At 47.6% G+C, this 13,604-nt stretch overlaps 4 protein-coding genes and 1 non-coding gene across 5 annotated transcripts; 2 read left to right on the forward strand and 3 right to left on the reverse strand.

The window, feature by feature from the left end:
• Positions 1-638: 638 nt before the first annotated feature.
• On the forward strand, positions 639-2,177 carry TrAFT101_000277 (uncharacterized protein; the record flags this gene model as incomplete). Its single annotated transcript, XM_024899189.2, has 3 exons — positions 639-1,273; positions 1,338-2,014; positions 2,083-2,177. 3 exons carry the CDS (start codon positions 639-641, stop codon positions 2,175-2,177), a joined length of 1,407 nt encoding a protein of 468 aa, XP_024764482.2.
• Positions 2,178-2,338: 161 nt separating this feature from the next.
• On the reverse strand, positions 2,339-3,839 carry TrAFT101_000278 (uncharacterized protein). Its single transcript, XM_024910878.2, has 3 exons — positions 3,603-3,839; positions 2,653-3,538; positions 2,339-2,563 (listed from the first exon to the last, which is right to left on the reverse strand). The coding sequence occupies exons 2-3, from the start codon at positions 3,287-3,289 to the stop codon at positions 2,418-2,420; spliced, it is 783 nt and encodes a 260-aa protein (XP_024764483.2). The 5' UTR covers positions 3,290-3,538; positions 3,603-3,839; the 3' UTR covers positions 2,339-2,417.
• Positions 3,840-8,420: 4,581 nt separating this feature from the next.
• Positions 8,421-10,303, forward strand: TrAFT101_000279 (uncharacterized protein). The gene is made up of 2 exons (XM_024899188.2): positions 8,421-9,047; positions 9,101-10,303. The coding sequence occupies exons 1-2, from the start codon at positions 8,563-8,565 to the stop codon at positions 10,221-10,223; spliced, it is 1,608 nt and encodes a 535-aa protein (XP_024764484.2). The 5' UTR covers positions 8,421-8,562; the 3' UTR covers positions 10,224-10,303.
• Positions 10,304-10,606: 303 nt separating this feature from the next.
• TrAFT101_000280 lies at positions 10,607-10,708 on the reverse strand. The gene has a single exon. It is a non-coding gene; the product is annotated as a tRNA-Ser (tRNA).
• A 387-nt stretch (positions 10,709-11,095) lies between these two features.
• TrAFT101_000281 (uncharacterized protein) lies at positions 11,096-13,033 on the reverse strand (the record flags this gene model as incomplete). Its single annotated transcript, XM_024902271.2, has 4 exons — positions 11,096-11,373; positions 11,476-12,367; positions 12,443-12,856; positions 12,923-13,033. 4 exons carry the CDS (start codon positions 13,031-13,033, stop codon positions 11,096-11,098), a joined length of 1,695 nt encoding a protein of 564 aa, XP_024764485.1.
• Positions 13,034-13,604: the final 571 nt, after the last annotated feature.

The following is a 13,604-nucleotide window of genomic DNA, read 5'->3' on the forward strand; positions in this document are numbered from 1 at the left end:
TTTGCAGAGGCTTATACTAGGCCAGCCCTCTGTTGGTGCCGACTTCTTTGGGCATGTTCCATTGCTTTCCCGTCTTCAATCTTCAAAGCACGGCACTTCCGTGACGGTGGCTGGGCATAGCCACTAGAGCAAACACGTCAAGTGGGCGCGTCGAGGCAGCATTCAACTCAATATTGAGGGAGCTGGTAAGAGAGCAATTCTCGCCACTTGGCTTGGATTTGCAGAGAAATCCGGCATAGCCAACTTGAGCGGACCGAAACTCTCAGTCAAATCTGGGCTTAGGATGCGTGTCTGGCCTGTGCGCGCCTCAAGCTTGGAAGTTCCTTAAGCTCATAATGGTTAGCTTTGCGATTTAGCGGCTCCGCCCTTTATGAAGCTCTCCCGAGATATACTGTGCGAGCTAAATTAAGGTGCCATTTTGCTACCGATGAAACAAGATGAATGTTGTGTTACGTATACGGATTGCGAATCCGCAATGTCATGGGATCAGTAGCATAGCTATATATACCTGCTCGTCGTCAGAGTTTTTTGTTTCTTGTTGTTTCTCAACATCATCGTAAAGTCATTTAGGGCATTGTCCTATAGTTGACTCGATAAGAAGGATATAAGCCCGGCGTTCATTCTCTTCCTCGTCCAAAATGAAGATAGCCATCATCGGTGGTGGCATTTCCGGCTTTACAGTATACCTCGAACTAAAAAAGCATCTGTTAAAAGGCGACGACTCTGCCCAAGACCTCGATATCAAGATATACGAGGCCTACGACACCGGAAAAGACGTCACGTTTGAGGACCGAGAGCAAGGACCGACGTATTCCTCCACGCTCATCGTCGGCGGTGGACTAGGCATCGCACCCAATGGCCTCAGGGTCCTTCAGCGGCTTGACGGGAAGCTTCTGCGTGAAGTCACTCGTGACGGATATGTGATAACGCGATCCAACTTCAAGAACAAGAATGGGAATCTTCTCATGTATATCGATTCCAATGAAGTCACCGCCAGGAAGTCAGGTGAGGCTTCAAAGGATCTCAACATGGTAGCGTGCAGTCGCCATTCGTTTTGGAGGTCTCTACGTACTCGCATTCCAGAAGAGGATATCATCACCAAGCGCGTGTCGCAAGTCATTGCCAATCCTGAAGGACGAAACATTGTCCGTTTCGTCGACGAAAGCGAGCCAGTAGAGGCTGACATCGTGATTGGTGCTGACGGTGTGAAATCAATTGCCAAAGGGGCTTTGTTTCCGGAGGTGGCAGAAGACCGATATCCTCCCCATTACGAGTAAGTGCCAGTACAACCAATCAAGGCATCGCTCATTGCATTCTAATTCCTTTTTGTTTAATAGAGGCCTTGTCGGGATTGGAGGTTTCATGCCGGCAACGGGATTAGCGGAGTCTGTCGATAAAGGGTCAATGAACTTCATCTTTGGAGGCAATGGCTTCTTTGGGTACTTTTATTCACACAGCGACCCCTCAGATCCCAACCGTGATAATCCATACCTCGCTTCTAAGCCAGGAGAAACACTGGCCTGGTGGTCCACGTATGAGATTAAAGAATGCCCAGATCGCAGCACACTCGACATGGACGATGTTTCCCGACAGCTTCGAGAGAGGCACGCTCAGTGGAAAGATCCCGTCATCCAGCAAGTCATAAAATCAGAGCGCGTTACGCACATGTATCCCACATGGACGTCACCACCGCTCCCAACTTGGGAACGCGACGGAGTTGTCCTGCTTGGAGACGCAGCACATGCCCTGCCCTCGACTTCGGGTCAGGGTGTATCACAAGCACTAGAGGACTGCGAATCGTTTGTCCTATTCCTGGCACACCAGATGAAACGGGCAGATCTGAGCAAGCCAGACGCTGAGAAGCAAGCCGCGATCAAGGCCGCAAAACAATACATGGAGCTTCGAAAGCCACGCGTCACGGAGATACTAGAAAATGCGAAAAAAATTCAGAATTCAAAGCGCGACATGGGGGTCGTCCGAGAGTATGCCATGTACACGATGTTCAAATTGCTCAGTAGGTGACACATTGCGGTACACGCAACCACACAAAGTCTTTGTTGAAATCGCTGACACTTGATATAGGCTTCTTCCCCAACACTGTGATAAAGCCGACGCGCAAACTTTACGACTATGATGTTGCCGAAGAAGCTGCTCAAATGATTGCCAGTGATGGTTAGCATTCCGATGGTTGGCGTGTCAGGCTTGCTTTGCATGATGGCATTGCAGTGTATATTTTTTGGGTCATCTCATCTCAGAAACGAACCACTTGTAGAATAGATGGTACTTGAATATTTGAAAGCGTTCTGTACTGCCGTATTAACCAATTCTTTCATGGTGCAGTGATAAATATAAGTGTGACTTTGCTCGTTGAAACGCACTAAAGAAAAGTGTTTGAAAGAGGCAAACATGCATCACCTTCAAAAGACAACCTTGCCAGGCTGGCTGTCAAAGGGAGTCCCCTCGTCAAGCTCATCATCATCCATAAAAAGCTTAATCGCGACTACTTGGCCGTCTTTCTCAGCCACAGCGAGACCGGGTGGCCCGCCGATGGAGTCTTGCCCAACTAGCAGTAAATCAACGTCAGCACTATATATCAAACAAAATACAATACGTGCATGCAAAACGTAGGCTTGTTGAACAGTTGAAACTTACAGTGGAGCCCTCCAAATGTGAAGCCTGCATTTCTGAGGGAATCCTCCTCGTCGATGGGGCTGTCGTTGAGTGTAACGTGCTCAAGGTAGCCGGAATATTCGTCGTCGTCCATTTCGAGCTCCTCGTGATCACGTCCCTCTATGACCATGTGCGCGGCTTCACGGGTGAGATATGCCATGGAAATGACGTTGAAAAGCCCGCCATCATCATAGTAGGTTCCAGCATGCTTCCACGCTATGCCCTCGTCCCATTCGACAACGGAGTCGTCAAATCTGTCTTTGAGCATCTGGTCCCAGCCCTGCCACTCATCCAGAGAAATACTAAAATCGAGTTCAGTCTCCTCGTCCAAGTCTGCAACCCAGCGAAGGCACGCTTCCGTATCACAGTTTCCAAACTCTGCGCCCTCGACCAACTTCACTTCCGCCTTCCAGATGCCTGGTTTGCAGTTTGAGATGCCCGAATGCAAGTCGGTCAGGTGGTCCCATATTTGGGCATTTCCCGTCAGGGCAAAAGCGATTCCATCCGGGGGGTTAGGGGGGACGACAACATAACGCGGGCATAGGCTCAGGAGGCTGCGCAGACGGTCGCCCTCTTCGGATGTTGAGGAGATCTCGGAGAAATCTTCAGAGTCGCTCATTGTGAATGCGGGCAGCGATTTGAAGCAACAGTTTTCTGAAGAAATTGGTAAATCGCTGGTTCCGAGTTGACGAGAGGTGCAAACAGGATGTTGGAATTGTGCGCGCGAGCTAAAATAGCCTGCCCGTCAATATCGGTGGACTGCAAGCCTTGTGAGGGCTCGTATGCTCTCGGTTCAACCGGCTCCAAAGCTGGTCATCACTCAATGCTGTCCATCTTGAACATCGGCCACTGCCTAAAGCGGGCATGACTAAAGCGAATATTGTCCATTAGCGCGGATTCAGCCTAGAGTTTGGGTCCAAGTGAATCTATACCTAGCGAATCATGTCGAGATGCGTGGACGTTTTTGTCTCGTTTCGAGCAATTGCTGGATCGACGGCAACGATTTGCCGGAAGTCAACGCCCAGATGATTGAGCTTCGTTGGAGGTCCAGGCAGAGCGTCTTCGGTGCGCATCATTTTGGTATTTAGTGCTGCATGTGGAGAAGAGCATTTCAAATGAAGGCATCGTGAAGCAGAGCGGAGAGAGGAGAGGCATCATCACCATCGTTTGTGTCTTTTGCTGGCCTGGAATGGAAAATTAGAAAATGCGATGCGCGTATTCGTTCCCCTCGGCGATGTGGTTATTCCATCTGAGCAACAGTGTCATGATCACTATAATTTAGCGAACTTTTTTTTTTTTGGCGCAAGTCTAGGGTAGGTGATCAAAGTGGTGCACCTTGTAGTATATAGGTACCTACATGTGTAACTTCTAAAGGAACTAACCTAAGCTACCTAAACGTGGTAGACATATCGCAATCATTGATTTACTTCCGCTGTCTGTAAGAGTGACGGATATCAGGCCCGAATACACGCGAAGGGATGATGATGAATCTACCCTGTAAGCCTTGCTCTCCATTCTCGGCGATCAGCATCTTCAGCTGAAGAAGTGATTACTCATACGAGTGTCAGCTAAATATGTAGTAAAGGCTGACGCATTAGCTGCTCACCGCTACTGTCGCGTGTTCCAAATAGGCATCCGAAATGCGATCTACACTATTCCCCGGGTGGTGTTGGTCCGAGGAAAGGATTCATATGATCCTGGGCAGCACGTGGGAGAATGTTCTTCATTTGGCTTGTTTCAGCGGTTGGAGGATGACATGACAGCCAGCACGGGATAATCATCGCCCACTGCATGGCGTAAACCGTAGATGCAAGTTGCTTGTCTTGTCTTGCAGGTTATTGTGGCAGCGGCCGAGGAGCTCAAGTGTTTACTACGCATATCACAATAGTCCTGGGCTTTGATGCTTGGCCCTTCCGGCAGCCGGGCTTGTCTACATATAAGTTGTGTAAGACTTTACAGGAAAATACATACATGGAGCGGATAGAGCATTCATTAGTACTAAGTAATGCTTATGTGGAATTGTATCGGAAAATACCCAGTATATTAAAAATTCAAGCAGTACCACCTACGGAGTCAAAGCACGATTGATGATGAGTTAGCCAAGTGCTGTTTTTCAGCTACTCCGTTGTGCATCACGCCACATGTATACTGTATGGCTATTGTAATAATCGTCTCACCACCCGGACAAATCATGCTTATTGATTGCCGGCACACTATTTTCCAGCGCTATAATTCCGTTTACCAGCCTATAATCCCGCAAGTAGGACGCAAGGATCCGTCAGGAGTGCAGTTTACTGGCAGAACATGCAGATTACTCAACTACCTAGTAGAAGCAGAACAGGCCACTTATTAAACAGGATGCAAAGGCCGTCACCTACATAAAGGTAAACGAGGGAACCTAGGCTACATATAGAAGAGGCGCACTGCATTACAGCGTATTTCACCATGCTGCACCGCATGTACTTACACCATGCTGGGATACTATTCTCATTTATAAGCAAGCGTCTCATTTGCTGTAGTTGAACGAGGTTTATACGAGGCATATGCTATTATTAATCAAGTACCTTGGCCATCTCAGTAGTAATTCGTGCTCCTAGGTGTACATCGAGTCGGCCAAGCCTCGTACCCGATATTCCCGCTGCAATCGCCAGAGCATCCTTCTAGAGACAGCCGAAGCAATGCTTGTGGCTTTATTGAAGCTAGCGTGTGATATACAGTACCGTGTTGAGCGTATGCAGTGTGACTAACACAGCAGGTATGCATCTGGAATTGCCAACTCATGCTGGTTGGCTGGCGATTATGCCTGGCACTAACACGATCCGACGCCGCCCATCCGCAGGATCTATAAGGAGATATCCAGGCAGGTAGAGCTTGTCCCTGTCATATAACGGACTCGAAGTAATACAAGTAGGTACCCCGGAAGAGCTACATCCTCTGGTGGAGGTTTTGTGATGCCAACATGTAACAGGTATACTCCACGCGGCAGGGCTTATATAAAATTCTCCGTGTCATTCCTCCTTCTTTAGTTACACACCTCTGCTTTTAAACACACGTATACGGTCAGATGAGTTTATTAAGCAGTTAGACTTGAATCCCAGCCAATCGTATATTACCTGCTCATGTCCGCTGTCGAGTCTTGGCATCTTTATTTCGTCACCAATTACAACGTAAAGCATGATTTATTGCTAGTAGCTGACCGTGAGACCTAATCTAGTAATAAGCTAAGCACCTTAATCTCTACTGCTTTTTGATGATCGAAAGTTCCAAGCAGCGCTAGAATGCTGTCATAGCTGCATATGGTTGTAAAACGGTTTTTGGGATTCTAACCCTGGTTACTTTCCTGCGACTATGTGCACCAGACGACATCATGTAGGGTTGCATCTCGGCTATTAATATACTGCTACGATATGTACGTCCAGTACATATGTCATTTCAGTCATACGATATACGATACGCCCTACAATGACTCGCCGGTTATTTTCTTTTGTACGTGGGCTATCTGCTCCACCTTGATGGTGTATTATAAGCTCTCCTCTTGCTATTCATCTTGGCCCAAGTGTTACTCCTATTCAAAGCTTGGCAATCAGAATACATGCGATAAATGCCTTTTCCATCATACAGCAAGCCCTACAAATGCCTTGCCGGCCATTTCTTGAATGCATAGGCTACCCGCCTTACCCCGACGGCATAATATAAGCTCTGCCAATCCCATTCGTCCAGGCCTGAGCATCACTGCCATTCAACGGAACGTGGGGGTTAGATTCCGAGGTACGGTCCGCCGTTTCTTACAGCCTACAAGGAGAGATAGCCAGTCCTAGTCACTGAAACACATGGATAATTATTAAAGATATCTGCGGGGCCGGGGCATCGGACGAAGGATTGCGTATGTATAGTCTGGTAGTGGTGCCGCTGTAACGGGGGCCAGCACAGCCCGAAGTACCGGTTTTATAGCCTATAGTCTAGTATATTGAGCGAATCCTTCTTGAATCCAGAAAGAGGGGTTGCTTCTCGGCAGAGCCGTACAGCGCAAACTGCGCCTCCGCAGCTCTGCTGTATGCTCCCCCTTCCAGGTGGGTTTGGTGGGAATTTGTATTACTTGGAATTTGTATTACTTTGCAAGCTGGAACAGATAAAGATGGATCCCTGTCGTTTTGCTTGCGCTAGAACAAGACATGGGGCTAGCACACGGATATTCCTATTTGGTTGTAATCCACACACGGAAAAGGGTGATAAGACAAACCTGCTGCTTGTACGGCACTTGATCGTGGCAATTGTACCAAGTTTGAGCAAGTTTGATACATATTCCATTCCTTCCGGAGATTTACCCATTCTACCTGTCCGGCATTTGCTGAAAATAGGCCGTTGATGTTATTTGCCAAAGAGGCTGCCTCATTTTCTAGCCAGCTTCTAGCCCCCCCGACCCGGCAGTCCATCTTTTACTTGTCGTATACGCCATGCCAACTGTAATTAGAAAAGGCTTACGGGCCGCACCTAGTTTCTACGATTATGCACTTTAGCCCGATCCGCAACGGGATTGTCCTCGCTTATATGGCCTGGCACTAGATGTAATACATGTAGCTAGCAAGCATTAGCAAGCACTAGCAACACTAGCACTAGTTGTTTGATTCGTTGCAAACAGTCAGAGGCAGACAAGACTTGTATAAGAAAATAAAAAGTATTTGCACCCTGTCTCGTATATAGGCTAGTCTAGCTGCTATAGGTATGGAATTTTCTCGCGACGGATCGATGGCTTAGACGTTCTAGTACATGGAGTAGTGATTTTTCCTAGGCTCGTACCGAGCTATGAATCAATAATGGAGATAGTGCCTAACTAAGCAATGGCCATGTTGGTTCTCTCTACCACCATGTCTTGCATATACCTTGGCATTAACCATAAACTAGATGGACGGCGAATTGCGGCAATGTAAACATGTAGATCATGGCGCTATATAAATTCCGCTTAATGCTGAGTCTTAGCACGAGTACCTACTCTATATATACCCAGGTTACACAAGTATTAGAAAAGTGTATGCCGCAGATCTACTAGGTACTTAATATAAATGGTTAATATATACAGTTTCCTCGGGAACGACGGCGGTTCTTTTCCCATCGCTGACTGCTAACTAAGTCCATCCCATTATCAGACGGTTTACGAGCTTTAGTGCTTATATAAGAAATAAGGAGTTAGCAGACCGCTTGCAGGGATTAATAAATAGTCTACATAGTCTGATATCCGCTCTTAGTGTCCTAATTTACTTCATACGAATAATATTTTTTGGGAAAAAATATCAGCTAATAAATACAGTAAAGCAGACAGGTAAATATATAATAAACTTTTAAATAAATAATACAGTTAATATAATTCTAAAATAAAAATTATAAAAAGTATAGTAAAAATATAGTTAACTAAAATAACTAAATATTTATAAAATAAAAACAAAATACATGTTAAATATACTTGCTTTAACCAATTATGTTGTATTTAAAAATACTACATATTATATAGAAAGTTAATACCATATAAATATCCAAAGAAAATAAACCAATATAAACAATTTATGCCTAGTACTTCCTCTAGTTTAGTATCGATAAATGTATACCTAGGCAGTACAACGCCGTTGTCCACCAACACCGTGGCTGTGATCCATAACATTGTAAAAACAGTCTCCGTGATGGCCCATGTAATACCATCATGTGTGCTAGGATAGGATACACGTCACTACAAATCCTTCCGTCCTCATCTGCCAATATATATCTTGCAGCGTCCCCCCCCGCAACAGTCTCCTCTCATCTCTTCCACCAATCTTCTCTCCCCCCTTTTTTCCTTTCTCCTAGCAAACACCAAGACGCCCTCCTCTTCTTTTCAGCGTCCTTATTCACACTTCATTCACAATGTCCACATTTGATGCCATCGTCGTCGGTGCCGGTTTCGGCGGCATCTACAACCTCTACAAGCTCAAGGAGCTCGGGCTCTCCGTCAAGTGCTTCGAGAAAGCCCCCGAGGTCGGCGGCACATGGTACTGGAGCCAATATCCCGGCGCCACCAGTGATTCGTCCAGCGAGGTGTACAGATACAGCTTCGACAAGGAGCTGTTAAAGACTTACCCGTGGCCGACACACTTCCTCCCCCAGAAGGAAACCCAGGCCTATCTGAAGCACGTTGTGGACCGCTACGACCTGGGACAGCACATCCAGTTGAACACGGAGTTGAAGGGAGCTTCGTTTGACGCCGCCACATCCGCATGGACCGTCAACTTTTCCAATGGCGAGACCTACAAGGCCACATATCTGATTCTGGCCTGCGGCTCTTTCCACACGCCCAACCGCCCCAAGATCCCCGGCCTCGACAAGTTTGCTGGCCCCGTCTACCACACCGGGTAAGCCAAAGGATCCTTCTGTAGAACAAAAACGCTGTTACTGACCTTTATAGTGACTGGCCCGAGAAGCGTGATCTCAAGGGCAAGCGAGTCGGTGTCATCGGCACCGGCTCGTCAGGAGCCCAAGTTCTGGTCAACATTGCAGACGAGGTGAAGCATCTGGTCTCTTTCCAGCGATCAGCACAGCACGTTGTCCCTCACCCCAACGGCCCCGTGTCAGCCGAGTACAGAGAGTGGGTGAACAACAACTACGACGAAATCTGGGAGCAGGTCAACAACCACCCCGTTGGCCACCCTCTCGTCCACAAGACCACCCCTACCATGAGCGTCAGCGCAGAGGAGCGCGAGCGCATCTGGGAGGACCTGTGGAACAACGGCCCCAACGGCTTCAGCTTCATGTACGGACCCTTTGGCGACATCCACAGCAGCGCAGAGGCCAACCGGGAAATCTGCAAGTACTTTGAGAAGAAGATTGCGCAGTCCATCACCGACCCCGATAAACTGAAGAAGCTGACGCCCAGCGAAATCTACGGCAAGAGACCGGTGACTCTCTCTGGCTACTACGAGACCTTTAACAAGGAACACGTCGACATTGTCAACTATGAGCACACCCCCTTTGTGACGGTCAACGAGAAGGGCATCTTGACCGAGGAGAAGCAGTGGGATCTCGACGTCATCATTCTGGCCACCGGCTACGAAGTCATTGACGGAAGCTACATCAAGCTCGACTTGCAGGGAACACATGGCTCTCTGAAGGAGAACTGGGCCAAGGAGGGCATCCCGACTTCATATCTCGGCGTCAGCGAGTCTGGCTTCCCCAACATGTTCTTCATCGTTGGGCCCCAGTCACCATTCACCAACATGCCGCCGCTGATTGAGTCTCAGGGCAACTTCATCACAGGGCTGATTGAGAAGGCCGAGGCCAAGAAGAAGGAGAACGGCGGCAAGACGGTCCTGATCGAGGCCGAGGAAAAGGCCAAGCGCGAGTGGATGGAGAAGTGCCGAACGCTCGCAGAGGGCAGCTTGTTCAGAACTGTCAAGTCTTACATCTTTGGCAACATGGCGCCTGGAAAGGACCTGCCGGGCATCTTCTGGCTGGGCGGCTATGGATACTACCGAAGCACTATTAAGGAGGTTTCGGACAATGGATACCCTGGATTCTCGTTTTCCACGTAGATGGAGATGTGGAGGAGGAAGTTGTGCAAAGATTTGTAGTATATAGAGTTGCTTGTTTAAAAATATACCTTGAAAGTTAAATGATTTTTTTTTTTAACTGCGTTTACTTTTTTTTTTTTTTTTTTTTTTTGGTTTCTTTCTTTTTTTTCTCTTCTTGGTTTACTTCTGTGGACCAATTTCTCCGTAATAAATCTTGTCTCGCGAAAATTGCCAACTGCGTCCAGAGAATAACTGAACAACGCGATGCAATTTCCGACAAAAGCATGCGGGTTAATACAAAAGACCAAATTTGATACAAAAAGCCAGCTACTAAAAAACAAAAAAGAAGAGAAAGAAGCAGATAAAATAATCTCATAAAATGCATGAAAGGAGCAAAAAATATTCGACAGAGGCAGGGTTCGAACCTGCGCACCCGAAGGTATTAGATAGCGAGAATCGAAGTGTTGATTCAAGTCTAACGCTTTAGACCACTCAGCCACTCTGCCCGAATTGGTGATTGTGGCTGACTCATAGTTGCCCTATAAAGCTGACACGCTGACACGCTGACACAACAAAAGAAAAGCACAGTTCAACGGAAGAGGATCCGGAAGGATTATAGATGTGCGGTTTTATTACTATTATCATCTCCTTTTTTTACCCGCTTGTTTTGCTTTCAACTGTCAACATGCACAAAGGGAAAGAAAGAGAAAAGATCAGCGCGAAAATACAACGGCATTAACTCGTACCAAACACAGCACCCGTATCATAATTCCAACTCCGACCCTCCCTCCTTTTCAACTGTCATCTTTCTCATCGTCCAACATCATCATTATGATTCTGAATCCTTCCTAAATTAACTTGAATCCTCTTGTCTCTCAGATCTCAGATCTCAATCACTGAGAGAGTTTAGCCCACCAGTCACACCTCGTGGCATTCACCTTCCTGGTCGTTTCAACGGCCCCTTGAGACGTTATGTTCACAATGGTTCCGTGCGAACCAAGATGCGGGAAAGCCTCATGGTTAGTGAATTCAGGGACTCCCCCCTGCACAAAAGTAACAATGGCTTCTTGCAGAGCGTCCTGGGCCTTGGGCCACGGCGCCGGAGACGTGGGGTCGTTAAAGGTGTACTTGAGGTCCTGGATATGGAATCCTGGAGAGATGCCGAATTCGTCTGAAGTTGCATAAAGGCCGTTAGAAAATGACACCCTTCAGAACAGGACACTACTGCCTAGACAAGGAAAGTCGGAAATCCTACGGAGGGGTCTTCACTCACAAGCATATCCCTTGTCACGGACGCCTTGCCCAACCCAATAATAGTTGCAGTCAATGACAGCTTCGCTCCAGAGCTTCATTTGCCGAGTATCCATGTCGACGTATCCCAGAGATCCGTCAAACTGCGGGGGATACAGCGAGGTGGCTAGATGAGTGATATCCTTGTTCGTAAGGCCGGCAAATGATCGACTGATCCAGGTGCTAAACTCGTCATTGGTGGTTACATTAGGATCGAAGAAGAACGCGCCTTCAAACATATTATGGCCAGCCAATACCTTTACAGATTTGTCAAAGTTCCCATCTTTAATCAGTTTGGCAGGGGAATCTGTAATGTATTTGCCGTCAATCACAGGGCCAAAGATATAAGTCGTGGTTGCCGCGGCTCCAATCTGCGCAGCATTGGCAGCAATGACGGCTATCGTGTCAGCAGCTCGGGCTTCTTCCAAGCTGGTGACGTTGAGATACGACAGAAACTGGCTATAGCCGTCTTTTACCACCTGCATCGTGGGGATGGTGGCTGGGCTTTGCGGGATAGCTTGAGAAAACAGACCAGAGCCCTTGCCATGGTTCGCAGTCATGTGGAGGAGGACTGAGCCGCCGCCTGCAGACTCTCCCATTAGGGTGACGCGCTCTTTGGAACCTCCAAACAGGTGGATGTTGTCTTGAACCCACTGCAGGGCAAACTTTTGATCGAGAAGGCCTGCATTCAGGTTTCCATCCTTTTCAATTTCAGTGCCTGCCATAAATCCGAGGGCCCCAAGACGATAATTGAGTGCAACAAAGACGAGACCTTGATCAGAATTTGCAGCAGCATGTTCAAAAAGACCAACGGGATCGTAACCAGGAGTTGGTGTTCCAGTCTTGGAGCCGAGAGCGAAGCCACCACCATGAATCTACCGTGAGCACAAGTCAGATATAAACACTATCAAAGTAAACCTATCCCAGTATAAAGACCCAGCTGAGCTTACCCAGACAAGTACAGGGGCTCCGCCACCTCCACACGATGTTGACTTCGACTTCGCCTGTTCAAAGGCCTTTTTGGTTACGTGGACATCAAGGAAGAGGCAGTCTTCTTGAGCGCCCGCATTCCAGTCAACTGACAACGGCTTACCGTCCTTGATGCTCTCCTCCCAAGCCTGAAGTGTAAACGCGTTGGCTGGGCTTGAGTATTTGCCGATGGGGGTATATGCGTCACCCTGCCAAACTGGGACGCCTTGAGGGCAGAATCGCAACTCGGAGCCGGTTTGGACAGACGTTCGGTTCGTTTTCGGGTGAGCTGGGGCTCGGAATCTAAGGTCACCAACGGGAGGCTGGGCGTATCTAATGTTCTGGAATGTGTAGGCTTGCGTCGTGGTATTGTAGGAGAGGGCTTGATGCAGTTCCTGTTATTATACAAGTAAGACGATGTGTGAGTAGTAGGCAATTGGCTTGGAGGAGGCGTGACAAACATATCCCAAGTCTACAACAGGTAGACAACTGGAGTCAGTGCCAGTGACTGGAGCCGCATTGGCTCCAAGTGCGGCCGACAGAACGAAGCTTCCGAAAAAGAGGCGACGCATTGTGAAGATGCGATGGGTGATTGAATTTGCTGATTCGAATCAATAGAGGCCGAGGGAAACAAAGAAATAGTAACGTCGTGCAGAAGAGGCTATAGAACAATGATCTGATTGCTGGATTGTTGGAGCTGATGAGCCTTTCACTTGTCCAGCACCTGGATTCATCTCTGCTCTTATAACCATTGTCGACATTTCTTCTATCCATCTATCCTCCTATCGCTGTTGACGATGTTGATGATGTTACTAATGATGCTGATGAAAACACTAGTAACGGGCGTGATGGGTTGTTTCCCAAAAATTGGAGGCAGTGATGCTGAAGCCATTTCTCAAAAGAGTAGTGTATCCTACAGAAATGGTATAAACCACGCATTTGGCCAGCAAGTTCCCCCCTGGGATCCTTCATCCTTCATCGGTTCAATTGCCTCTCCGAAAGAAAACAACCTTGGTAAATAGAAATAACCGTCCAATGCCATGCAGAATTTACCCTTGTTCTCGTCACTTTGTTTACATGTTTCTATTTTAACACACCTACGGCGTCGAGTCTTTCCGCGGTGCAAAGTTGCCCCGCGAGACA

This window comes from Trichoderma asperellum, chromosome 1 (assembly GCF_020647865.1).
Source record: "Trichoderma asperellum chromosome 1, complete sequence".
NCBI classification, from domain to species: domain Eukaryota; kingdom Fungi; phylum Ascomycota; class Sordariomycetes; order Hypocreales; family Hypocreaceae; genus Trichoderma; species Trichoderma asperellum.

Excerpts from the sequence above, each read along its gene's own strand:
- TrAFT101_000278 (XM_024910878.2), bottom strand. The coding sequence starts at position 3,289 with ATGAGCGACTCTGAAGATTTCTCCGAGATCTCCTCAACATCCGAAGAG. Across the intron at positions 2,564-2,652 it reads CACATTTGGAGGGCTCCACT|TTGGGCAAGACTCCATCGGC; the intron begins GTAAGTTTCAAC and ends ATTTACTGCTAG.
- TrAFT101_000279 (XM_024899188.2), top strand. The coding sequence starts at position 8,563 with ATGTCCACATTTGATGCCATCGTCGTCGGTGCCGGTTTCGGCGGCATC. Across the intron at positions 9,048-9,100 it reads GGCCCCGTCTACCACACCGG|TGACTGGCCCGAGAAGCGTG; the intron begins GTAAGCCAAAGG and ends TGACCTTTATAG.